This window comes from Chiloscyllium plagiosum, unplaced genomic scaffold, assembly GCF_037043375.1.
Source record: "Chiloscyllium plagiosum isolate Xiang-an unplaced genomic scaffold, Cpla_swu_hap1 HiC_scaffold_18, whole genome shotgun sequence".
In the NCBI taxonomy this organism is placed as follows: domain Eukaryota; kingdom Metazoa; phylum Chordata; class Chondrichthyes; order Orectolobiformes; family Hemiscylliidae; genus Chiloscyllium; species Chiloscyllium plagiosum.
Window position 1 is genome coordinate 54,629,050 of NW_028270156.1, and position 26,274 is coordinate 54,655,323.

The 26,274-nt window shown below is 39.2% G+C and overlaps 1 protein-coding gene across 1 annotated transcript in view; it reads left to right on the plus strand.

Moving 5' to 3' along the window:
* The window catches only part of ddb1 (damage-specific DNA binding protein 1), a 90,380-nt gene that overhangs the window by 15,746 nt on the left and 48,360 nt on the right, over window positions 1-26,274 (plus strand). The window contains exons 3-12 of the mRNA XM_043706085.2: window positions 6,844-6,960; window positions 8,211-8,432; window positions 12,489-12,603; window positions 15,373-15,470; window positions 17,619-17,777; window positions 18,319-18,402; window positions 19,321-19,437; window positions 20,436-20,538; window positions 21,668-21,743; window positions 24,854-24,962. Of these exons, the coding sequence (XP_043562020.1) occupies window positions 6,844-6,960; window positions 8,211-8,432; window positions 12,489-12,603; window positions 15,373-15,470; window positions 17,619-17,777; window positions 18,319-18,402; window positions 19,321-19,437; window positions 20,436-20,538; window positions 21,668-21,743; window positions 24,854-24,962 (1,200 nt within the window). The remainder of the gene's footprint in view (window positions 1-6,843; window positions 6,961-8,210; window positions 8,433-12,488; window positions 12,604-15,372; window positions 15,471-17,618; window positions 17,778-18,318; window positions 18,403-19,320; window positions 19,438-20,435; window positions 20,539-21,667; window positions 21,744-24,853; window positions 24,963-26,274) is intronic.

Here is a 26,274-nt window from a genome sequence, read left to right on the forward strand (position 1 = left end):
TGAAGATCTGGACTCGCGGGGTAGGTGTGGCGGGAGTCTCTCTGTTCCGTGATCAGTCAATAAACACTGGCAATTCAGTCTGGTTCTTTAAGATTTCACACTTTATTCAATTTCGGCCGGGCACAGATTGTCCAGTAACAGAAGTTAAACACTTCGGCGTTCCTCGGAGAAACTGTGGACATGGCTTAAGACAGACACTTTTATACCTTTTTTGAGAGAAGTATAGGCTATAATCACAGAGCACATTCAAACAATTACGATGAAATTATTTTATTGACAGCAATTTCACCCAGTGATATTTCCTGGGAACCAACCTTGTTTTCCAACATCCAAGTCCTCCTCTCTCACGAACCTAGTCTCTGCATCTGCACTTGCGATGTTAGTTAGGATGGCTAGTAATGTCTTATCTAGTCTAATTATTTCTATGCTGTAAAGGAAGCATTGTCTGCTAACCTTTGTTGAGACAGACTGTGGTTAATTCAGCTCTTAGCAGGGTTAAAAGCCATTTGATGCAGCTTTAAGCAGAGTTGTCAATTTGCAGCCTAGAAGCCATTTTGTCACGTTATTTGCATTAAGAAGCCATTTTATTGCTACCTATGTTAGTAAGAGCATGTATTAAATGGTTGTTCGTGACAATAACTAGTTACTCCAGCATGTGTTCAGATTTCAGATCTTCATGTGGATGGACCTCTTGCTTTTCCTGTTGGGTATTTTAAATGTAAAGGAATTTGATGTTTTTTGAAAACTAAGCATTAATTTTTCAGATACCAGCCAATGCCTGTCTCCATCAAAACTTTCAATGTATTTCCAAACAATCAAAGCCAGTTTTCTCTTCATACCTTCCTAATTATCTTGGTTTAGATTTAAGACCCGAGCTTCAGATTGACCTGCATTAGTTTTGAAGTGAATGGAAAATTCTACCATACTATGGTCTAAATGTTCTTTTACCAAAACTGATAAATTTGTCTTTTCTCATTACATATTGCTAGGTGTAAACTAACCTGTGCCTGAGTTGTTTTCTGGAGGAACAGAAACTGATCTCAAGCCTGCCCCAGGAATATTTCCTCCACAGAATTAGAGGTCATTAAAATTACCTAGTATGTTATCTAGTATATTACCAAGCCATGTCTGCATGATGGTAATTAAGACATAACATTTTATTTTTATCTGCACTATGTGTTCACCCATCTTGTTGCAAATTCTGTATGCATTCAGTGCTTTCAATTGTGCCTTTTTAAACAGTATTCTATAATTTGACCCTGGTTGATTCTATGCCACTTTTTGCTTTCACTTATAGTTTTTATTGTTCTGATAACCAACTATGTTTTGATTGTGTCTGAATCCTCTCTTGGGCTCCCATTCCCTGAGAAAGTAATTAAACTCTCTAATTGCACTGGCAAATCTTTCTGCAAGGGTAAGTCTGACGAAAGTGGGTCTCATCATCTTTGTACATGTTGCACCTGCCCAGAACCAGTCCCAATGCCCTAGAAATCTAAAGCTCTAATCTTACAATTTTTCCAGCAACATACTAATTTTCTTAATCTTTTATTTCAGTGCGCACTAGCACATGGGGAGCAGACATAACGTTACTGCATTCAAGGTTCTGCTTTTCAGTTTCCTAAATCATACTTGCAGGACCTTATTCCTCGTTCTACCTCTGTTTTTGCTGCCAATGTGGACCACAACGTCTGACTTTGCCCTCCCTGAAGATTGTCTTGTAGCCTCACTGATGTCCTTGACCCTGGAACCAGGGAAGGAACGTAACACCCTGGAGTCATATCTGGCATAGAAATACTTGTTTGTTCCCCTTACTATCAATTTGCCAACCACTCTTGGCATCCATTATACTTGGCCCACTTCAGAAAAAAAGCCACATGTTTAGCTCTTGCTCCATTCTTCTGAGCCATTGCTTTCACCAGTATTGGAAATTAAAAATCATTTGAGTGTTTTGATTTTTGTCAAGTACTGAGACAAATACTGAAGAGCATTGTTTTGTATGCTGTCCAGGCAAATTAAACTGTACATAAGTACATCAGGGTAATAGGACAGAATGTAGAATATTGTGTTACAACTCTAATAAGAGAGGTCCATTCAAAAGTCTGATAACAGTGGGGAAGAAGCTGTTCTTGAATCTATTGGCACATGTTTCAAACTTTTATATCTCTGCCTGGTGGAAGAGAGTATAACCGGGGTGGGAGCAGTCACCGAGGCAGCAAGAAGTAGAGATGTTATTGGATGGAAGGCTGATTTGCGTGGTGGACTGAGCTGCATTCACAATACTCTGTAGTTTTTTTTGTAGTCTTGGGCAGAGCAGTTGCTATTGCAAGCTGTGATACATCTGGATAGGATTCTTTCAATGGTGCATCTGTAAAAATTGGTACAAGTCATTGTGGAACTTCCTTTGCTTTCTGAGTTGGTGTGCTTTCTTAATTGTAGCATTGATGTGAATGGACCAGGACAGATTGCTGGTGAACATTGTCTCTAGGAATTGACATTCTTGACCATCTCCATCTCAGCACCATTGATAAAGACAGGGGTGTGTCCTCCACTTTGCTTCCTTATGTTGATGACTAGCTCCTTCATTTTGCTGACATTGAAGGAGAGATTGTTGTCTTTACACTATGCTACAAAGTTCTGTCTTTGCTGGTCTGTCTCATTGTCTGAGATCTGACTAACTACAATGGTGTCATCAGCAAACTTGTGAAATGGAGTTGGAACAGAATTTGACCACAGTCGTGAGTCTACAGGGGCTGAGTGTTAAGGATTCTCATGGAGGAGTTGTTGTCACCTATTCTTAATGTGGTCTATGGGTCAGGAAGTTGAGGATCTGGTTGCAGAGGGAGGAGCAGAGTTCTAGCTGTCGTGAGTTTAGAGATGAGTTTGTTTGGAATTATGGTGTTTAAGGCAAAGCTCAAGTCAATAGGTAGGAGCCTGATGTAGGTGTCCTTGTTATCTAGATGGTCCAATGATGAGTGTAGGGCCAGATATGGACCTGTTTCAATGATAGCTAAATTGTAGTGAGTGGGAGGCTGGAGTTGATGTGTGCTATGACTAATCTCTCCACTGGACAGTCGTCATTATGGCATGCTGTGTGATTTTTTTTTTCCCCCACCTGGATGGTAGTGGTCAACTTGAAGCAGGTGGGAGCCTCACATCAGAGTACAGAGAGGTTAAAGATGTCTGCGAACACACCCGCCTCCTGATCCACACAGAATCTGAATGCATAGCTAGGGACTCCACCCAGGCCAGTTGCTTTCTGTGGGTTCATTGTCCAGGCATCTGACATGTACAGATGTATCTGAGCCTGTCAGGGCAGGTGACCTCTTTCACTGATCTTCTGTTCAAAATGTCATTGAGCTCATTGGGGACGGATGCATTGTTGCCAGTTTGCTACTCAACTTTGTAGCCCATTATATAGTGTAAGCCTTGGCACAATCGACGTGTGTAGTTAGTTTTAGATTAGATTAGATTACTTACAGTGTGGAAACAGGCCCTTCGGTCCAACAAGTCCACACCGACCCGCCAAAGCGCAACCCACCCAGACCCATTCCCCTACATTTACCCCTGCACCTAACACTACGGGCAATTTAGCATGGCCAGTTCACCTGACCTGCACATTTTTGGACTGTGGGAGGAAACCCACACAGACACGGGGAGAATGTGCAAACTCCACACAGTCAGTCGCCTGAGGCAGGAATTGAACCCGGGTCTCTGGCACTGTGAGGCAGCAGTGCTAACCACTGTGACACCGTGCTGCCTTGAGTCTGGGACTCAAGCCTGGTATTGTCTTTTAGTGACCCTGATGGCTTTGCAAAACTCATACCTAGATTTCCCATTCTGTTGTATGGGTCAAGGTCACCCACCTTGAACACCTCAGACCTGCACTTCAGTATGGGGTGGATCTCCTAGTTCATCCATGGTTTTGGGTTGAGGAACATTTGCATTAACTTTTTAGGCACACTCTACACACTGCATGAAGTCCATGACTGTTGTGACATAATAACTTGGGTTTGCTGCAGAATTCATGATTGTGGACCAGTCCACTGACTCCCAGCAGTCATACAGCAGCTCATCTGTTACCTCCGACCAGCACTATATGACTTTCTGTACTGGATCCTCATGCTTCATTTTCTGCTCTGAGCCACGAGCAGGAGCACAGCCTTATGGCCTGATTTTCCAAATTGCAGATGGGGGTTGGAGCAATAAGCATCTTTGGTCAAGGTCGTTTGGACCTCTTGGTAGCACACTCTTGGGTTGGTCTGGTTGAAGTCAGCAGTTACGATGGAAAGGTCCCAGATATTCCATCTCAAGACTATTTGTAGCTGAGTATATTTCATCAAGTGCAGTTTTCACTTGATGTAACCTGCTTGGAGTGGGATGTAATCTGCCATCACGATAGTAGAAGTGAACACCACGACAGGTAGGGAATGGCACTTCACTGTTAGATAATCTCGGTCAGGGGAGCAGTAACTCGTTGGATTCATCACGTCTGAATATGAGAAAATGTTGATTAAGAAACAGATGCCTCCACCCTTTGCCTTGCCCATTGATGCCATACAGTCCATCGGTGAATTGAGAAACACTCAGCTGGTAAGGTGCAGTCAAGTGAAGCTGGAGTAAGCCATGTCTCTGTAAAACATAGCACACAGCAAGGACTCCATTCCTGTTGGCATGTGAATCTAGATTGAAGTACATCCAGCTTGTTTTCAATAACTTGTACATTCACCAGGAGTATGGTGGGGAGGCTGGGCTTGAAGCAATGCTGTTTCAATCTCACCTGCAGGCCAAGGTGTCTCCCATGTTTCCTGAGTAAGTGACTGCTTGTGGTCGGGCCTGGGAGTCAGTGTGGGTAGTCTGCTATTCCAAAAGGGTGTCCAGTGGTGTCCTGGACACTGATTGCAGCGTCCGGTGTTCTGGAGGGTCCTGTTCTCCGTCTGGTCGGGCCACAATGTCAGTCCTCTACGCGGTTGAGTGGGGCCGCAGAGTCAGGTCACTGATTGTTGCTCGGGTTGGGTCTCTGAGAAGTTAAGTGGCTGGTATTAGTGGGGTCTTTATTTGGCCAGATTTGGTTGGGCCAAAGGTTTGGTTGTTTCTGGAGGTTGAAAGTAGATTTGAGAAAACATTGTGAGTCATAGAATTGAGATTTAAAAGAGTGATTATAATAGATGTAAGGAGACTATCTGCTGGGGATAGATTGTAAAGAGTCACCACACTACACCATCTTGCTCAACAGATCGACTTGGGATAGACTTGGGAGACTCCTGACTCCCAGGCTCAACCCTGACTGGTCTTGGTGCACGTGTGCGTACAGTATGCCTGATAATGATCTGTGGCGTGAACACTTCTGGTTAAATGTGTTAACCACATAGCTTTGGAGATGCATCACAGTTTTCCTGTATTGCTAGAGTTCCAAAACCTCGTTTTTCAACCTGGACACCCTAATTTCAGGTTAGGAGATGTAACAAGCAAACAAAATTCATTCAGTTAATGACAATGAATCTAGCTCTGTTTTAGGGTCCGTTTCCCATTGCTCCTCTAGATTTTTTTGACTGCTTGGCACGTGGTCCTCCTTTCACTAGCTGTTTTATGTGTTTTTAACTGCCTGCCTCAGTGTGCCTTTACATCCATTCCTCTCATGTCTGCATAAAGCTACTTAGCAAACTGTGGGGATGTCCAGGGTAGAAATTTGAAGAAATATATATCCTCAAATCAATTTGGTAGAACTGTATTTGGAAGGAAAAATTAAGTACCAAGCAATTGTAACCTTTCAAAAAAATAAGAATCTTTGACTATCCACCCCAGGTCTTGGTGAGCTGCTAAATAGGTGGATGTACATGTTTATAAGCTGTATGAATAACTTTGTACTTATTTTCGTCCTCCTATAGTGTTTTTCCTTTTATTTGTTTGATCAAACACAATTTAATGCTGAAAAGAAACTCATAGCTAAAGCTTTGGCATCTTGCATTCAGCAGGACCAATATAAGTACACAAAGTTTTAAGCAATCTCAGGAATTTATGCTGAGGAGAAAAGACTGTTGATTGGTTGGCAAGTTAAATCTGACTACCCAAGGTGCTGCCATGGAAAATTCAAAAGAAAATTATGTATTCCCAGAATTCTAGTGAAATTGGAATAAAATGTGCAAATCTTGAACAAATTGCTGTATGAATATGAATAGATGTCATTTCTAACAAGCATGCATGAGCGTATACAAACTTGACTGATTATATAAATTAATTGTTAGTGTAACTATTAACACTTCAGAGTTGTTCCACAAGTGGTGTTCTATCATTTTTTATGCCTGCTGTAAGCAACATCTATACCTGAACCCCCCTTCTCTGCAAGCTAATTGAATATGTTCAAGTATTTGACTGCTTTTTGAATTACCTGGGAGCATGGAAAGCCTAAAATGCTCCATTACTTTGTTCAAGGCATTGCCTTGAACAGTCAGTCAACTTGCCAACTAATTAGCACTTCTTTCTCCTGTGATTTTAAATGATTGTGATTGTTTGTTTGAAATTTGGTATTGTTGTTTGTCCTGATGACTGCAATTTGAAGCTTCAGCAACATACTAGGGATATTCAAGTTTTTAACGACCATATAATGGTTCAAATAGCATCTCGCTTTTGTTTTAATAAACTTTCTACTCCCTTCATATCACAGCATGAAGAATATCTGTTTTCAATAGTTAATGGAAGGAATGTAAATATGTCTTTGTGTGCTGAGATTTGTTGCTAGATAACTTCAAATTAACTAAAAATGGATAGTATTTTTGTGACGAGGCTGAAGAATCTTTAATGAGAGTTCTATCCATGGTTGAGAATTTCGTATCTATATTCAAACAGGGAGAAGGCAAGGACTTGCTTTTCATTCTGACTGCAAAATACAATGCCTGTATTCTGGAGTACAAACAAAATGGGGAAAACATCGATATCATCACACGAGCTCATGGAAATGTACAGGTAGAACGTCTTATTTTTGCAACTTTAAATGGCTTGATGAATTAGAGTTATTTGGAGTAATAAAATAACCTCAATCTCTGTGGGATTAGGATTTGTTTTAGCAATTAAAGTTGATGCAGGATTCACGTGAACTGATTAGATGAATGCTAATGACTGTAAAGCAGTGTGTATTTAAGTCTGTATAAGTGCACTGTCCATTTGCTGTCTTCTGTAATATCAGCAAATATAGGTCAGCTTCTACATGTACAACAGTGACACTCAGCTGCCAACAATAAGTTCAGAATTGTGGTTATATTACTTGATTACTTGTTTGAGATTGAACATTTTTTTCAGCTATGTGCCAATAAAACTGAGGCCTGTCTTTCTGGATTTTCTGATACCCAAACCACTTGACACTAATTAGACATGTCAGGCTCAATTTTTCATGCTGAATCAGTGGCACACAATCTTGGTAATCTATTCTGGTCCTGAGTTGATTTTACAAACCTATGTTTAAATGTGCTTTATTTCAATGTATTTCTCAGTGTATTATTATTACTACTACATTAAGGTGTCGGTTTGAAGCTTAATAAATGAGCTAGGAACACTTGGTGGCAAATTAGCAAACTAGACTGATGCAAGGAAGACTATTTGTTACAATATCGTACTTTGGGTACAATTTTCTTCAAGTTCATGGCAAATTGAGCAAATTTTAAAATCCATGTTGTGTCATTAATCACTTTTGTTTTACTATTTAATAGGAATAGTTGGCACTTAGAACTTTATCACAATCAAGTGAAGTAGATATTCCATTGCTGTTGTAAGTAAAGAAGGATCAGATGAGTGCACATTAGATATCCAATAAACTAAAATGCAAGAACAGTTTTCTCTTTGATCCCTGGGTGCCTACAAACAAACTAGATACTGGGAAAGCCAAAGTTTGCTGTAGACCATTTTATGATTTCAGATACTGGAACCTAGTTTTAATATCAAAATGTAGACCAAAATAGAACATGTTTTCATCACCATCTGTAGATCCTACTGATTCTGGTTAGAATCTACAATCCTTTAGTGAACAAGCAAAGTAGAGGGCCACTACTGGTGCACTGGAATCAATATGAACTCTGTCTCCACAAATGATTCTAGACCTGCTGAGTGTCTCCAGCTTTCTCTGTGTATTTAATGTTGATCATCCTCTTCAATTGTTTTATCTACCCTCCAGACATCTACTTGTCATTCTACAAATTGTGACTTTTTTTTGTTCTTTTCAGGATCGTATAGGCCGCCCCTCTGAGACTGGAATCATAGGTATTGTGGACCCTGAGTGCCGTATGATCGGTCTCAGGCTGTATGATGGGCTCTTTAAAGTGATTCCATTGGATAGAGACAACAAAGAGCTAAAAGCATTCAATATCCGACTGGAAGAACTGCATGTAATTGATGTGAAATTCTTGTATGGCTGTCAGGTCCCAACCATTTGCTTTGTCTATCAGGTAAGAGTCAAGAGTGTGTAGGAGGTGACCAAAACATGCAGTGAGTCGGATATTATACATTTACTTCTGTTCCAAAAAATAAGTGGAGCACAATAGAAACACAGGTAGATATGCACGGTCATAGAATCCCTACAGTGTGGAAACAGGCCCTTCAGCCCAACAAGTCCACACCAACCCTCTGAAGAGTAACCCACCTAGACCTATAACTCTACATTTACCCTTCACTGATGACCTAACCTACATATCCCTGAACGCTATGGGCACTTTAGCATGGCCAATTCACCTAAGCTGCACATCTTGTGGGAGGAAACTGGAATACCTGGAGGAAACTCACACAGACATGGGGAGAATTTGCAAACTCCACATAGACAGCCGCTCAAGGCTGGTATTGAACGCAGGACCCTGGCACTGTGAGGCTAACCACTGAGACTCCGTGCCGCCACGATGTAGGAAAGCTTCATTAAAAAAGAAGCATTTGGGCAGAATGTGCATGTTACGGGAATAGTATTGCAGAGTCATAGTTCAAATCTTAATTTGAAGCTAAAAAACATTAAATTCACTGACTTAATACATCTGGAATAAAATACTAGTGCCATTAATTATAACAAAACTGCTGAATTATCATAAATACCCATCTAATTGATTAATGTTGTTTAGTGATTGCAATCTACAATTCTTAACAGGTCAGGTTGCCATGTGACTTCATATCCATGTCAATATGGTTGACTCTTCTGAAATGACCAAGCAAGTCTATCAGGGTCACTTTCCCTATAATTTTCTTGTGTGAACTCCCAAGATGCAGGCACGGTGTCTGGAACGAGAAGTTAATATTGTGATCTGCATAGGCAGGCCATTCACAAAGTATGAAACTTCGGGGCAGTTGCTTGCACAGCTAAAGAGGAAACATTTATCGGGAGTAGAAGCTGTCGAGTACTTGCTCAAGGGCAATTGAGAATGAGCAGCAAATGCTGGTCTTATATTGATGCTTACTTCCTAATAATACATAAATAACATACAGAATAGGTAAAAGAAAATCATCATCATTTTCAACTAATTTGTGCTAGCTTCTATCTTCCACTCTAACCTCTTTCCAGATTTTGTCATCTGTGTGACCTTCAATCAATTTGTTTTTTTAGTATTTGTCGCTGCCTCTTAATCAATAGAGTTTGCTTCTGTCACTCCTTCTGTAGGTCCTAAATTAACTCTAGGTTAAGAAAAACATCTTGATTTCTTACTCCTTTTGCTGGTCGGTGATTATCTCATATTGATGGCACTTAGTTCTTGGTTTTCTTTCCCTGTTTTTGGTATACCAAAGTCTTCAATAATTTTCAAGACTTTGATTGCCCATTGACCACCTTGTTTTCAAAACACAAAAAATCCAGCATTCATTCATTGTTAGATTTACCATCACATTTCTGGTATCTTAAGTTTTTGTTTTAATAATATGATGACTAGAATTTTATGCAGTAAACCAAAATAGTCTAAGATTTGCTGCAAATTTTAAAATAGCTTTAAATTTTGTTCTTCTGGATAATTCCATTGTACTCAATTTTGTGTTTTGTAAGGTCTGGTTTACCTGTGCTGCTAATTTGAGTAATTTATGCACCAATGCTCCCTCTACCCAATTTGTGTTCTTTCTCAGTTATATGTAACCTTACTTTTCTTGCCATTTTCATCCTAGTTGAAATTAATTTGCCATTTATATATCCACTTCTAAAGTTTATTGTAGATATTTGCTGCTGTCCTCCTTGGTATGAATTTCTTGCCTTACACTTTCTGGACCTTATTCATTAGTCTCTCATATGATACCTTATCTAATACCTGATGAAAGGCTAGATATGTTGCTGTTTACTTATCTACACTCTTCAAAAAAATGTAACAAGGTTGGGCAAGCAAGACATTCCCCTTTTGAAATTCATGTTTGTTCATTTATGTTTTAGAATGCTTGACACTAGACATACAACTGTAAACGGGCATAAGGACTATGTAAAATCCTGACATGCAGACTTAAATGGGAATTGCCCTGGATATTTAGATTGCTGTTGGGCAATTCGCCTGCTCTCTTAGACCCTTCTGCTATAATGCTTCTGACTTTGACTTAAATTTGAAGACTTTTGATAGTTTTGCGATACCTTGCCTGAATAGATACCCAGGATGAAGCCTAATCTGACATCTGGGTGAAACCACCCCTCTGAAACAGCCTGGTTTGAACCTCCCATCTTCCATTGATTACTTTTCCTACTTACTCAGTGTCTCAACACTCGAATCATTTCAAAGACCGAACCTTTAAACTTAACACACAGCAGCTCATGCTGTAAAACAGGGACATGACTTGTTTTCCCAGATTCTGCTTTGCTCCAGAGTTTCCCAGTGAATGCCATGTATTTCTCTGACAGCCGGGATCTGGAATTCCAGAATAGATACACTGCACCATTTGAACCAACGGATCTTGAGTGCAGTGACGATCCATTCATCACTGCCACTATGAAGATTTGGGCCGAGATGTTTTCCTGTTTACTTGAACAAGGTTTTGTTTGTTGATTATGAATGTTAAGTTGATTGGTCTGGTGTGTTCTATCGTCCTTCATAAATTATAGGTATAATGTTTGCTATCCGCCAGTCTAATGACAGCATTCTCTAATGAATTAATAAGTATGTCATAATACCTTTGATATCTCTTCCATAAATTACTCTAAAATGTGATTCATCTTGACTGGGGGCTTTATCCTATTAAGTTGGATTAGTTTATTTCAATTTTTTTCTTGAATTGCAGTTACAATAGTGCATGTATGGAATGAGCTGCCAGAGGAAGTAGTGGAGGCTAGTACAATTACAACATTTAAGAGGCATCAGGATGAGTATATGAATAGGGAGGCTTTAGGGGGAATATGGGCCAAGTGCTGGCAAATGGGAAGAGATTAGGTTAGGATATCTAGTTGGCATGGATGAGTTGGACCAAAGGGTCTGTTTCTGTCCTGTACATCTCTGACTCTATGATTTCATTTGTTGTCATCTAATCCTTGAATGGTTTCCCTGATGAACACTGAAGTAGAGGAGCTATTTAATCATTATCGCCTTATTCTGGTCAGGATTCTAGTTTTTAAGTTATTATGTCCCATGTATATTATGTTAGTGTAATATAATTACTGTTTTATTTTCCCTGGTAACTGTTCACCCTCTTCATTTGGTTTCTTTTGTATTGTCCTTGTCATGCTCTTTTATCCATGTGCTCAGTACATGTCTAGAAATGCCCTTATTTTAAGACTAATTGGCAGTCTTTTTGAAAGACCAACCAGGTAGGAAGTGGTTGGGGATGCGTGGGGGTTGTCTTTGGTACATTTGGAGGTGCTGAGATTGAAGATGTACTAACAAAGTAGAGTGAATAGAACTTTACTTTTTTTTTTAGATTAGATTAGATTACTTTACAGTGTGGAAACAGGCCCTCCGACCCAACAAGTCCACACCGACCTGCCGAAGCGCAAACCACCCATACCCCTACATTTACCCCTTACCTAATACTACGGACAATTTAGCATGGCCAATTCAGCGCCCTTCTGTTCTATGCTCTATATGACATTGAGTTCTTGGAAATGGTGGATACTTGAATCAGACATTTTGATAAGCATAAAATAATCCAATAGCTTGTATTTACTCTTTTTTTTTTCTGTCCAGTATTCTATTATAAATTAATGGACAACAGTCTCATCCATTTGGTTCCAGTGTAAGTCCAGCCTTGCAGGTTTAGTTTTATTTTCTGAGGTTCCAACTCTCCTTTGGAGACATTTCGCAGATACCATGCATCATTATTGAAGCAAGCAAGTAATATCATCCTGAGACATCTGGGTTTTCAGAACTCACTACAGTAACATGCAGATGAGCAACCTTGAATTATCTTTTTCCTCTCTTTAAAGTGGGTAGCTGCTTTGCTTTCACTTTGTTTCTTTCTGACTTTGACCAGAATTGGAAATTTGTCTCATAGTAGCGTGATTACTGACTTGTTGTCTATTCACATACTTGAAGATTCTATTCTAAACCTTTTGTACTTTTGTTTTTCAGGATCCGCAGGGCCGTCATGTGAAGACCTATGAAGTATCCTTAAGAGAAAAAGAATTTAACAAGGGACCCTGGAAACAGGAAAATGTTGAGGCTGAAGCATCAATGGTTATTGCAGGTTGATACTGTTATTAAAAATAGCACTTGGGGCTATTCTGTTTCAGTTATTTATGCTTTGCATGTTAATAAGTGAAGGAAATGCAGGTGATCGTTCTCTATTTCATAAATAGGGTACATAACTGTACAAAGATGTCCTGACAAAGTTAACACCAGATGTACTAAAACAATTAAGTTTGTGAGTTTTAACAAGATTTGTAGCTCTGGTTGAGGTTCTGGATATAGGTTTGTGCGCTAAGCTGGAAGGTTCGTTTTCAGAGGGTTCGTCGCCATACTAGATAACACCTTCAGTGAGCCCCCAGATGAAACACTGGTGGTGTAGCTCACTTTCTATTTGTGTTTGTGTTCCCTTGGGTTGGTGATGTCATTTACTGTGACATTTCATGGTGATGTCATTTCCTGGTCTCCCCCCTCCCGTGTTTGTAAATGGGAAAAACAACATTTACGGACCAGAAATTGAATACAGAAACAATCATCCCAACATCCACACATGAAGCTGCATTAGAACTTTATTTCAATGAGCTACCTCGCACTGCAGCGAAGAGCAGAGGAATCCAGTGCATTGAAAAAGAACGGTTACCCAATGAACACAGTTGGCTGATTTCTCATCAACAAACCCAAACAAGCAGACAAAACATGCTCAGAAACCCTAGTCACTCTCCCCTACATCAAAGACATCTCTGACCTGACTGCCAGACTATTCAGACCCCTTGGCATCATGGTAGCCCACAAACCCATCAACACAGTAAAACAGCAGCTAATGAACTTGAAAGACCCTGTATAGACGAGAAGCAAAACTAATGTCATTTACAAAATACCTTGCAAGGACTGTAACAAACACTACATTGGACAAACAGGCAGAAAATTAGCCACCAGGATGCGTGAACATCAGCTAGCTACAAAAAGACATGACCCTCTCTCACTAGTATTCTTACATACGGATGAGGAAGGGCACTACTTCGACTGGGTCAACACGTCCATCTGAGGACAAGCCAAACAAAGACATGGACGAGAATTCCTAGAAGCATGGCATTCCAACTAGAACTTTATCAACAAACACATTGAGTTAGACCCCATTTACCATCACCTGAGAAAAAGAACAGGAAACTGTCAGCACAGGAGATGACATCACTAATCCAAGGAAACCCAATCACAAATAGAAAACAGGATACGCCACCAGTGCTTCATCCAGAGGCTCCCTGAAGGTGCTACCTAGTATGGTGACAAAACATCTGAAAACGAACCTTCTAGTTTGGTGAGCAAGCCGACATCCACAGTAGAGTTTGTTTCCACCTTTTTAGAGACATTTTACAAAAATAGTCTCTAATTCTGTTCTTTGGTTTCAAGGTGCAGGCATTCAGCAGATGCCCAAGGCAAATGATCATTCTTTGTTGAATTCTTGTCAAAGTTTGTTGAAAAATGTTTCTTCTGAGTGTGGCTGTACAAAATTTGTGAAGGTACCGAACTGGCTGCTCACAAGGTGCTCCAATTAAGCAAAGTTTGAAGTTACTGTTTGCTAAAATATATAGACTGCACACAGTAAGGAAAAGTTTGGAGGGAGTATTAATTGTGAGCATGGTTACCTACAAATGGCATAACAAAAATGCTTAATTGTATTCTCAACTGATGAAGGTGCTCATAGACTTTCTGGCAGAGGCCACTAAATTGAAATCAGGAACAGCAATCCTGGTTAATTTTCACTTTCTTTTCGAATTACTTGCAACATCCTGTTCAGCCAAGTATCTCCCAGCTGGTGTGCTTAGAATCAAAGCTGACAGTGAATTTGACTACTCAACCACAAGTAGCTGTCTCAGCTATCTGCATAAGTAAGGTACAGATGTTTTATTTTTCCTCAGTGATCCCTACCTTTCATGACTTAGAGGCTGATGCTCCCTTTTATAGTTTGTTCAACAGCACAATGACTATCAGCTGTGTGTGTGGAGGGGGTGTTGGGCCAGGTTGTTTTTTTAAGGACAGATGAGGCTTTATGTTTGTGGAATTTTGGAATTTTCTATCCAGAAGGTGGTTCAGGTGAATACGTTCTTAGGTAAGAGATTTCAAGGTTATCAGGGCTAGATAAGAACTCAAAAAGTATGGATTACAGGGTTTCAGGAAGGCAGCATATTTTTTTTTAGATTAGATTACTTACCGTGTGGAAACAGGCCCTTCGGCCCAATAAGTCCACACCGCCCCGCCGAAGCGCAACCCACCCATACCCCTACATTTACCCCTTACCTAACACTACGGGCAATTTAGCATGGCCAATTTACCTGACCTGCACATCTTTGGACTGTGGGAGGAAACCGGAGCACCCGGAGGAAACCCACGCAGACATGGGGAGAACGTGCAAACTCCACACAGTCAGTCGCTTGAGGTGGGAATTGAACCCGGGTCTCTGGCGCTGTGAGGCAGCAGTGCTAACCACTCTGCCACTGTGCCGCCCATAAGGACAGCTTCAAGGACAGCTAGGAATGTTCAGTAAATGCTGGTCCAGTTAGTGATGCCCACCCCACATGAATGAATTCAAAACAAATGGAAATTTGAAACATAAACTCATCAGCCATGATGTTACTGAATGATCAACCGTGTATGAGATCACTTGGCCTACTTCTAATTTCTATGTTTGTGAAATGTGCTGCTGAGGTTAATTAGCCTAACTTCCAAGAATCCCTAAATGATTAAGTAAAACTGGACCCTATTGAATAAAAGCTTAAATACAAAGAATAATCGCTTTGTATTCTAAATTGATGCAGATATGTTTTGCTTTCAGTTCCAGAACCATTTGGAGGAGCGCTAATCATAGGCCAGGAGTCCATTACATACCACAATGGCGACAAGTATCTCGCAATTGCACCACCAGCTATCAAGGTAGGAAAATCAGCATAACCGTCAGTAATTCAGTGCGAAATAGTAGAAAACCTTTAAAACATTAGCCAGTAATAATGTCACTGGAACATCACTTGGTTATCGCATATACTCTTTTTGTTTCCACTTCAGTGTATTTTAGAGCTTTAGTTAGCTATCAGGCAATTCTTTATCAATGCTAATGTTAGTCCATACACCATGACTTTTTTTTTAGTTTTGCAAACTTTGTGCCAGAAAATGTCTCTTTAGAAATTGTAAGTATACAATATCTACAAGTTCCCTTTTCAAGTTTTCTGTAATTATCTTGTTTTGTTTAAATTCTCTTATGTGACATGGGCATCACTGGCTAGCCATTTCCTGTTGCCCTTGAAAAGGTGGTGGTGGTGGTGAGCTGCTGCCTCAAACTGCTGCAGTCCATGTGCTTTAGGTAGACTTACAATGCTGTTTTATGTATTTCCAAGTAAGGATAGAGAGTGTCTTGGGGAGGAACTTGCAGGTGGTGATGTTCTCATGTATCTGCTGCTTTTGTTCTTTGAGATGAAGTGGTTGTGGAAGGTGCTGTCTAACAATTTTTGGTCAATTTCAGCAGTACAGTTTGTAGGTGGTATCTGCTGCTAGTGAAAGGCGTGGATGTGGTGCACGCGAGCTCTCATCCTTTTGTTCACTCATTCGAGCATGCAATGAAATGTGTATTGCTGCTCCATTTCTCTATGAAAAGTTCCATCATTAGCTGTCTGTCTCATTGAACTTAATTGGTAACATACCTGCTGCTTGCCACACTTCCAAGTTTGGCATTATCTGCAAATTTAGAAATGGAGTTCTGTTTTTTTTTTCTGTGCATCATACATGATGTTAAAAAAGTGGTGTAGCACTATCTACTAACCTCCCCTCTGGAAAAACTGTTGTTTGCTGTCTTGGAGCCATTTTTAAAAATTTCAGGTTGACATTAACTATTTCATGAGCTTCAGTTTTGTTCAGCTTTCAATGTGGTCATACCTTATCAAACGCATTTAAAAAATATCCATATAGACAGCAAGCAATGGTTCCTTCTGTTATTTCAATAAAATGCTAGTCTTTTATTCATCTGACATTCTTAATGTCAACAGTAAAAAGGTTGGCTTTAGAGGGTGGAGTTGTGAAATACTTCTTTGCAGAAAGGCACATGGAAGTTTTGAACCTTCCTTCAACAAAATCTAAATAGTAAGTGGAGGGATATGGGCCGAGTGCTGGCAGGTGGGACTAGATTGGGTTGAGATATCTGGTCGGCATGGACGGGTTGGGCTGAAGGGTCTGTTTCCATGCTGTACATCTCTGACTCTTAGTCAACTGAAAATCGTAAAGCTTGAATTGATACACTTTTGTTAGGCAATGCACATATGAAGAGATATGAAAATTAACTTTAGACACTGATCAGCTGTGATTCAACTGACCCTTCAAATAACTCTAAATCTGTCAAATGTGATTTCCCTTTCACAAAACCATGATCATCCTGCCTGATTGTTATGATTTTCTAAATGCCCTGCTGTTATGGCCTTAAAAATTGATTCTCTCATTTTCCTTATGATACATAGTAGGCTAACTGACCGACACTTGCCTGCTTTCTGTATCCCTTTCTTAAAAAGTAGTATTACGTGCTCAATTTTCTGGGGCCTTCCCAGAATCTAGGGAATTTTGGAAGATCATCACCAATGTATTCACTGTCTTTTGAGGCCACTTGTTTGGTTGATGCAGCATGAAAGAAATGCATAAGGTGGCAAAGTTAAGGAGGTACACCTATCCTGTTGACAACAAAAGTTTGTTAATGAGACATTCAACTCATTTATAATTTCTTTGAGTTATTGGCTTGTTTTTATAATGAATTTTTAATTGATGTAATTATGGAATGGAATATCACAACATATTTGTCATGTGGGCAGAGGAAAATAGAGAAATAAGCAGTGAAGTTAGATTAAAAAAAATTAATTAACCCGTGTACTGACAAAGTGTCATTGTTTCTCACCATTATTCTTTAATTGAGGTGGATTCCTGTTGAATTCACTTCGAAATGAATTGCTGCTGAAAAATCTATTGATTTCGAGCACGCCATTCAATTGTTAGTTGTTACTTTGAATGTGAATTAGGCCTAATTGTCTTTCTGTTTTCTCTTGCTAGCAAAGCACAATTGTTTGCCACAACCGTGTGGATCCCAATGGTTCCCGATACCTTCTGGGAGATATGGAAGGTCGTCTGTTCATGCTGTTACTGGAGAGGGAAGAACAAATGGACGGAAATGTCACTGTCAGAGACCTCCGTGTAGAACTGTTGGGAGAGGTCAGCAATGTAACATTACCCCTTTTGATGATTCTTTTGTAGGTGTGTAACTTTGTTTGATACTAAAGCCAAGTATATTGAGGATTATCAGATCATGATCTCATTGATAAGCGCGGTGGACTCAATTGGCTGAATGGTGTACATTATATGGTCTAATGATGTTATTGTGCTATTTTAGCACAAAAGTGCATTTAAAATAGATATGTTAAAATCGTGAATGAAAAAGAGTGTTAGGAACATAATGAGCATTCATCTATCAATATTTGCAGATGCTAAATTTTCATTTTAATCTTTTTAAGGCAAATTGGTAGGTCATTGTTCTGGCACTTATTATGTGGTATATTGCATTAACAGAAATTGTGATAGTACAAGTATCAATGCAGATTTGATGGTGGCTCCAACACTAACTCATGTTGCTATTTGCAAAATCTTTGACCTTTCTAGTTAGTAATCTTATTGGGAGCATTGCATGCAGTTAGAATGAATAACTTCATAATGTGCTATACATAGTATTATGTTAAATCTCACTTGTCCTTCACAGACATCCATTGCAGAATGCTTGACATATTTGGATAATGGAGTTGTATTCGTTGGATCCCGTCTTGGAGATTCTCAGCTTGTCAAGGTAGGACATTTCACCATATTAGCTTCTCTTAGCGTATCACCGTTGAATCTGGTATATGGGTATCATTTTATTAATTTGGCAAAGCATGCCCTTGAACTAATAACTATGGCTTTAGTGGATGTTTCAATGTAGTGAGTTTGTGGTCTTTACATCTCGTGTAAGAAGAACATTAAATGCGCTGCCTTCATATACTCCCTATATCTAGTCCAAAGTGAATATGAGAAAGATGTACTGCAAAATTGCCTCCCCACTATCTGGGAATTTTATGTAGAGTGATGGGAAAGCATAATATAATTATATTCATGGATATAAAAATCTGTCAAATAAATTGGATTTTGTTCGAGTTTATTTTTCGATATCTAAATTGTCATGTATAACATCCTGCTTTCCTGATGGTTATTTCTGACGACTTTGGTTTCCCTGATGAATACACTGGCTCCTAGGCCTCGTTGACTGAGACATATAAAAATACTAAACTAGGATGATTGACCTTTTGATTTTAACTTGCTTATAAATAGGCTGTTCCTGTGACACTGGCACCTGACCATGGGGGTGACTGAAGTCGGGGATATACTTGTGTAGAATCCAAGTATTCCTTTCACTAATTTTGGCACTGTAGAATGCTTCGCACGTATTTTCTGAAACATTGTGGCTTCAGGGGGCTACACTGATTTGTAGTCGGTTGAAATATATTCAGATTTGTATAGAACCCATTGTTCTATACATGTGGGAACCTTCAAGTGCTGAAACATACCAATTTTCTTCCTGAAATTGTACAAATGTCCACTTGTTTCACTTTCGTGTATTTTAGAAGTAGAAATTCAAGAGATTGATGTGGTTACTCAGGATAACTTGAGTATAATGAACGTGCAAAATATCTTGTCTGAAAAATATTCAGTTTCAATGTTGTCTTTGCAGTTAAATGTGGACAGCAATGAGCAGGGGTCCTATGTTGCTGGCATGGAAACCTTCACCAATTTAGGTCCTATTGTGGATATGTGTGTAGTGGATTTGGAAAGGCAAGGACAGGGCCAGGTAAGGCAGAAGTTTTGACCACTGTTCTTTACAACTCTTGACAATTTTGTGTTTAAGTATTTTATTTCAGGGCAAGGTTGTTAATATATAATTTTTTGGCATGGCATTTACAAAGAATGTACATTAATGTAAGAATTTGTCACTGTTTATCTCTGTTGGTACAGTGAGTTTACAAGCTTTTAAGGCACAGGATGTGGCAGAGGAGATGGTAAAACACTAAAAGCTGGCCTACCTTTTCCTGGCTGCTGTTTGGTTGGGTCACTATAGCTATGGGGCCCAAAACTACTAGTATCAGCTGTTGTGTTTTTAGTGATGTGTTGGTTTTAGTTAATTGCTCCTTGTGATTCAATGGAGTTGAACACTGAGCCCTGAGAAGATCATTTGCTGTGCAGCTCCAAGTTCTGCAATAATTTATTTTTCCTGCAGCTGGAATCCATTGTATTAAGTTATTAGACAAAATGAAGCAGCTGACCTCACTGATAACGGGCACATGTAGGTCATGCTGGAACAGGGTTGGCAGGCAGGCAACAACAATTGATCTCTGCCCTGGGATAGGGAGGGAGACAGTTAAGTCTTTAGGGAAACAACAAAAGAAGACATACTTCTGTGGAAGTGAAGTTATTTTTAAGTAGCTAGTTAGTCAGCTAAATGTGATTTAAATATTTGAGAAAATAATTTCTGATCCATGCATCATGTCCATATATGTGGACATCAGATGAAGGCAAGGGTTTATCTCGTTCATGGTTAAATAACTTGGAGATCACTACCCAGATTCAAATATGAAGCGTGACCACAATATGATAAGAATGTAGGAAGTGTCCATGGGAGTACTCCACAGCCAGGTGAGGAGGGGGAGAAAAACATTTTTATTTTTAATTAGAAAATGGAAAAACAAGTATCTTTGCAACTTCAAATTTGAATACTGAAACACTCAACATGATTTTCAAACTCTGGCTATTGAAATGATGTCCTAAGACTGATTGTGATCTTTCTTATAGCTGGTTACTTGTTCAGGAGCATTTAAGGAAGGCTCTCTGAGAATAATTCGGAATGGAATTGGGATCCATGAGCACGCTAGCATTGATCTTCCTGGTATTAAAGGTATGTACTCAGATTATGAACTATCAAGTCATCAACCATCACTTGTTTTAACTGAGACTGTTCAAGCTTTGTGAACAGCTTGGTGACACATGACTTGGAGGTGTTTGATAATTTTGAATTTTTTTTTTCCTTTTTCTCAGAAGGTGCAGAGTCAGTTTAGATTGTGGCTTCACATGGTCTGACATACCTATGATTACTTAAGATCTATATTGTGAACAATTGGCTTGGATACTTTCCATCACTTTCTGAAGTACATTTCAGGCCAATATTTTCACTCAACTATTGTACCTGCTCATTTTGCAGATTGTGGGGCTCAAATTGAGGGTGCAGTACTTTGCTCTGTCAGGCATAGTACCACAACATCTGATGCACTTTTTCCTTTGAAACAGTTTGCAGGGAAGTTCTTTAACTGATTAAATAGAGAAGATGTCATTCTCCACTTAGCTTTAAGTGATCATTTAGGAGTTTTGAAACCAAATTTTTAAAGATTTTGCAATGTGCATTGCCAGAATTAAGTAATGTTCAATGATACAATTCCTGTTACCAGTTGTAAAATCATGCTGAGGTTCACGCATGAAGATGGATGTTTAAGGTACCAAAGCTTATTTGCATATATCATCAGGTAGTAATTTATTTGAGTAAAAATTAGTAAAAGTGGATTTGTGTCCTCCTATTTTTCAGATTGCATAAAGTTTTGACAGTTGTACTTTCTTGATTCTAGACGAGTCAGAGGAAGTGTTGTGTTTTTGGAAGTGCTGTTTGTCATATTAGATGTTGAGTTGAAGCTTGGTTTTAGTTGTTTTAGTTGTTCAGTAAGCATGAAAGATCTCATGGTATTATTTCAGGATGGTATGGGCACCATCTTGTCTTGGTTTAATTTCAAAATGGAAAAACAAGTACTTTTGTAACTTCAGATTTGAGTACTGAAACACTCAACATGATTTTCAAACTCTGGTCATTGAAATGATGTCCTAAGACTGATTGTGATCTTTCTTATAGCTGGTTACTTGTTGCATAAACAGACTAGGCTGTGTGCAAACTTAATGTTCTATTTATTGTTTGGGAGGCATTTTTGACATGCATTGTACAGTGCACGTTTTTCTTCATTTCCTGGTTGTTCTGTCCTTAGGTCTGTGGCCATTGCGTTCTGATTCCACTCGTGACACTGATGATATGTTGGTTCTCTCATTTGTTGGACAGACTCGGTAAGGAGCTGTTTTCTAACTTTTGTGCTTTCTTATTTTGCTCAGTGACTTCTGCTTTCAAATTTTTAACACTATCAAATAATGTAAAACATGATAGTGGTTAGTCACAGAAGTGATGTTTATCTTTCGGGAATTTGAGAGTGGAAGGTTTGGTCCAATGTTAAAAGCTGTAAGTGAGAGGAGTCTGTCTCATTAGTGGTAATTTATTGAATGTAGTTGACACTCGCCAGCGCTGCACAAATTTCCAAAGAAGCTTAAATGGTTCAATAACAGCTTAATGTCAGTCAAGCTCCAGTTTATTTCTCAATGTTTTTACATTTTGTACAAAAGCAAAACAGTAATCAAACATACATTTTGAAAATTCCTAGTACTCCATGACTCTCTAAAAAGTGGACAAAATTATTTTTCAAATTTGATGTTTCAAAGGTTAAAAATTGGTTGTAATTCTTCTAAGATATGAAAGAAAAAAATACTTATTGGCCTGTTGAGTTTCTTTTTCCTCAGATAGTTGGTCTCTGTATTGAGTGACCAGTGCAAGGTTTTATAAGATGATTATTGTTTTAGGCTGTCTGTTTTATTCAAGGGAAGATGGTGTCATGTGAAATAGGAGATTTAATTTGATTTCTGTCCAACAACAAATCTTAGATGGCTTGATGCAGTTCTGTCAGTGTGGCGACAGTAGCATGGCACTGTCCAAAAGCAATTCGCAACACACACCTGGAAGAGCAGCAGAACTAACTGGACAGACTTTCAGCCTCTACGTATTCTTTGGGAGAGAGAAAAAGGAGAGATTTCCTCCGAAGGACAAAAGACTGCAGCTTGAGCAGTCAACTGACAGGAGCTTGCTGACTTTAAACTACCAGGCAAAGTGCAGAAGCAAGGACAGTTTCCGGTTGAAGCAGTTGACCCTATTTTTCTCAAGACTCAAGTAGATTTATCTAAAGGCCAAGGTAGAGAAATTATCCATGTTCTTGCCAGATGAAGCCAAAAACTAAATGCCTTTGAATGGTTGCTTACAAACCAATGCAATGGTGAGATGTAAACAAGTTGAAAGCAGCGTATGAATTTGGACTGTGCCCTTTTAACCAATGTAATTCTGTGTAGAGCATTTTAGAAATGGTGTATTCAACACTAGATTGCCAATTGTTTGATGATAGTAATAAGGCTTACCTTTTTTGGCATTTACAATCTTAATTGCCTTCTGCTCAATGTTGAGTTAACATTGCTTTTAGTCTGCTTTATTAAAAGCCTTAACACTTCAAAAATTGAAAGCAGTTCCTTCAAATCTGTGATTAAGAATTCAAATGTCATTTTAGAAGTTATCAATCCTTATGGGAATTGCATCAATTTTCAAAAGTTAATATATTTTATAATTGCCCTTTTTAGTTATCCCTTTTGTCCACATTCTTTTGCACTTAGTACACACTTCGTGTGGTGAAAAAGCACTTTAGCTGGTTCTCGGTTGCTGAAAGCACATGGCTGAAATAGATTAGCTCCTTGTTTGTCTTCTGCTTTTCTATCTATTTAAAGTCATAGAGATGTACAGCATAGAAACAGACCCTTTGGTCCAACTCATCCATGCTGACCAGATATCCAGAGTTAATCTAGTCCCATTTGCCAGGACTTGGCCCATAGCCCTCTAAACCTTTACTATTTATATACCCACCCAATGCCTTTTAAATGTTGTACTTGTAGCAGCCTCCATCACTTCCTCTGGCAGTTCATTCCATACAGACAGCACCCTCTGCGTGGAAAAAATTGCCCCTTAGGTCCCTTTTATATCTTATCCCTCTCACCCTAAACCTATGCCCTTTAGTTCTGCCCTCACCCCAGGGAAAACACCTTACCTATTTACCCTATCCATGCCCCTCATGATTTTATAAACCTCTATAAGGTCACCCCTTGGCCAAAATGCCCCAGGGAAAACAGCCCCAGCATATTCAGCCCTGTAGCTCAAACCCTCCAACCCTGGCAACATCCTTGTAAATCTTTTCTGAACCCTTTCAGTTTCACAACATCCATCCTATAGGAGGGAGACCAGAATTGCGTTCAGTATTCCAAAAGTGACCTAATCAATGTCCTGTACAGCTGCAACATGACCTCCCAAATCCTATATCCAATGCTCTGATCAATAATGTAAAGCGTATCAAATGCCTCTTTCACTATTCTATGTACCTAAGATTCCACTTTTAAGGAACTATGAACCTGCACTCCAAAGTTTCTTTGTTCAACAGCACTTCCCAGGACCTTACCATTGAGGTTATAGGTCCTGCCCTGATTTGCCTTACCATAATGCAGTTCCTCACATTTATCTCAATTAAACTCCATCTGCCACTCCTTGGACCATTGGCCCATCTGATCAAGATCCCATTGTAGTCTGAGGTAACTCTGTCTGCTATCCCTCCAATTTTGGTGTCATGTGCAAATTTACTAACTATACCTCCTATATTCACACCCAAATTATTTGTATTAATGACAAAAAGCAGTGGACCCAGCACTGATCCTTGTGGCACACTACTGGTCACAGGCCTCCAGTCTGAAAAGCAATGCTCCACCACCACCACCACCACCACCGTCTTTTGTTTACTTTCAAGCCAGTTCTGTACCCAGCTGGCTAGCCCTCCCTTATTCCATGTGATCTCACCTTGCTAGCCCTCCCTTATTCCATGTGATCTCACCTTGCTAGCCATTCTCCCATGAGGAACTTTGTCAAACGCCTACTGTGCAAATAATTTCTTGGAACAGTACAAATGGGATTACAACTGTCTGATAAAGTAACTGGAAGTTTGTAGCTACTGGGTGGCTGAGTTAGACCATATTTTAGTAAAAATAAGATGTCCTGTATTTGAGTTAAATTTGTGTGATCAGTGGGTCCATGCTCTCTTTCATTGTTTTGGGATGGCAGTGGATGATTCTTATGCATTTCACAAACCCAAACATCTTTTCTGATTTGGTGTACTTGAATGGAGGGTTCCACTGAAAATGATCTCCAGCCTATCCTGGAATCTGAGTAGTAGTAAGCCAACTGAATAAAGAAAAACTCCTAAACAAATTTGGCTGAAGCTGATTCAGCATAAGTTTTCACTAACTGCTGTGTATTGTTATTGTAGTGTGCTGATGCTCAATGGGGAGGAGGTAGAAGAGACTGAAATGCCAGGCTTCGTTGATGACCAACAGACCTTCTATTGTGGAAATGTGGCTCATCAGCAGCTCATTCAGGTGAGAGATATGTTTGATGTGACTTTCTCTCAAGTAGGGGAACATATTATATCTTTGGTTCCTGTACATCTGTACCCCCATTTTCTAACTTGCAGTGAACACTATCAGACATCTAAAGGAAGAAGTGTTGTCATTCAGCATTTGAAATTCTATTATTCATGTAACAGATTGTGTTAACAAGTAAATATAATTAAATGTTAAATCTGCCATACAGTTAGAATTTCTTTCTATCTTATTCTAATTTATTTTCCTAATCCTAATTTGGATGAGGCCTTCTCAGAACAACTGTTTTTTAAAAAAAGAGAGTATATCGAAAACTTGAGAGATCTCTGCTGCCCCATGAGCAGGACAAATTTAAACCAGCCAATAATTGCCCAATAAGCCTATTCCCTGCTATGAACAAAATGAGGGGGCACGATCAACAATGCCAACAAATGTACCTTAGCCACCAATTATATACTCACTGCATAGCTTGATTTTTGCCATCTTGCTCAACTATAGTCCTCACCAACCTTAATACAAATACGAGCATAGTCTTATATTAGAGAAGTACGAGTCAAGGTAGTATTTGACCAATGTGTAGCAAGAGGGTGCACGAGTAAAGCTAAAGGCGTTGGTGATCAGGCAAAAGAAAAACAGAAATTGCTAGAAAGGCTCAGCAGGTCTTGCAGCATCTGGAGAGGAATCAGATAATGTTTCAGGTTCAGTGACCCTTCCTCAGATCAGGTGAAATCTGATTGGAATCACACCAACACCAAATAAAATGGTTGTGATTCGTTGAAGCCAATCATTACAAGAATTTGTCGATTGCTACCTAAGCCCAGTTACCCTCAGACACTTAGTTACTTTTCCTTAATTGCAGGAATTAGTGTACTGTTTGATAATTGTGTAATTTTTGACTCCATTTGAAATTACTGCTGAAGAAGCAGTACTTGAATGCAGCAAGACTTAGACAAGTTGGCTTCCTTTTCATCAGTTTAGCTTATAAGGTACTTAATTTTTCTTTTGCCTAATTGATAGCCCTGCTTAATAAAGTTGTCCAGTTGGCCTGAATATAATGTTATTTTGGCTGTCTTTAAAATGTGAAATTTTGCCAGTTTGATTGCATCTAGTGTTGTCAGTCTGTTGTTGGCTGTGTGATTTTACAAAGTTTGATACTACAAAGCGTCATTACTAAGACCTAAATCAATATCAATACATTTCCTCTTTAACTCTTCTATTAGAAAATAGTAAATTATAAATGCCCAAAATTCCATCGATAGGTTTGCCATTAATGCTGAAACACCACTGGGAAATTAAATGCTTAGAAACC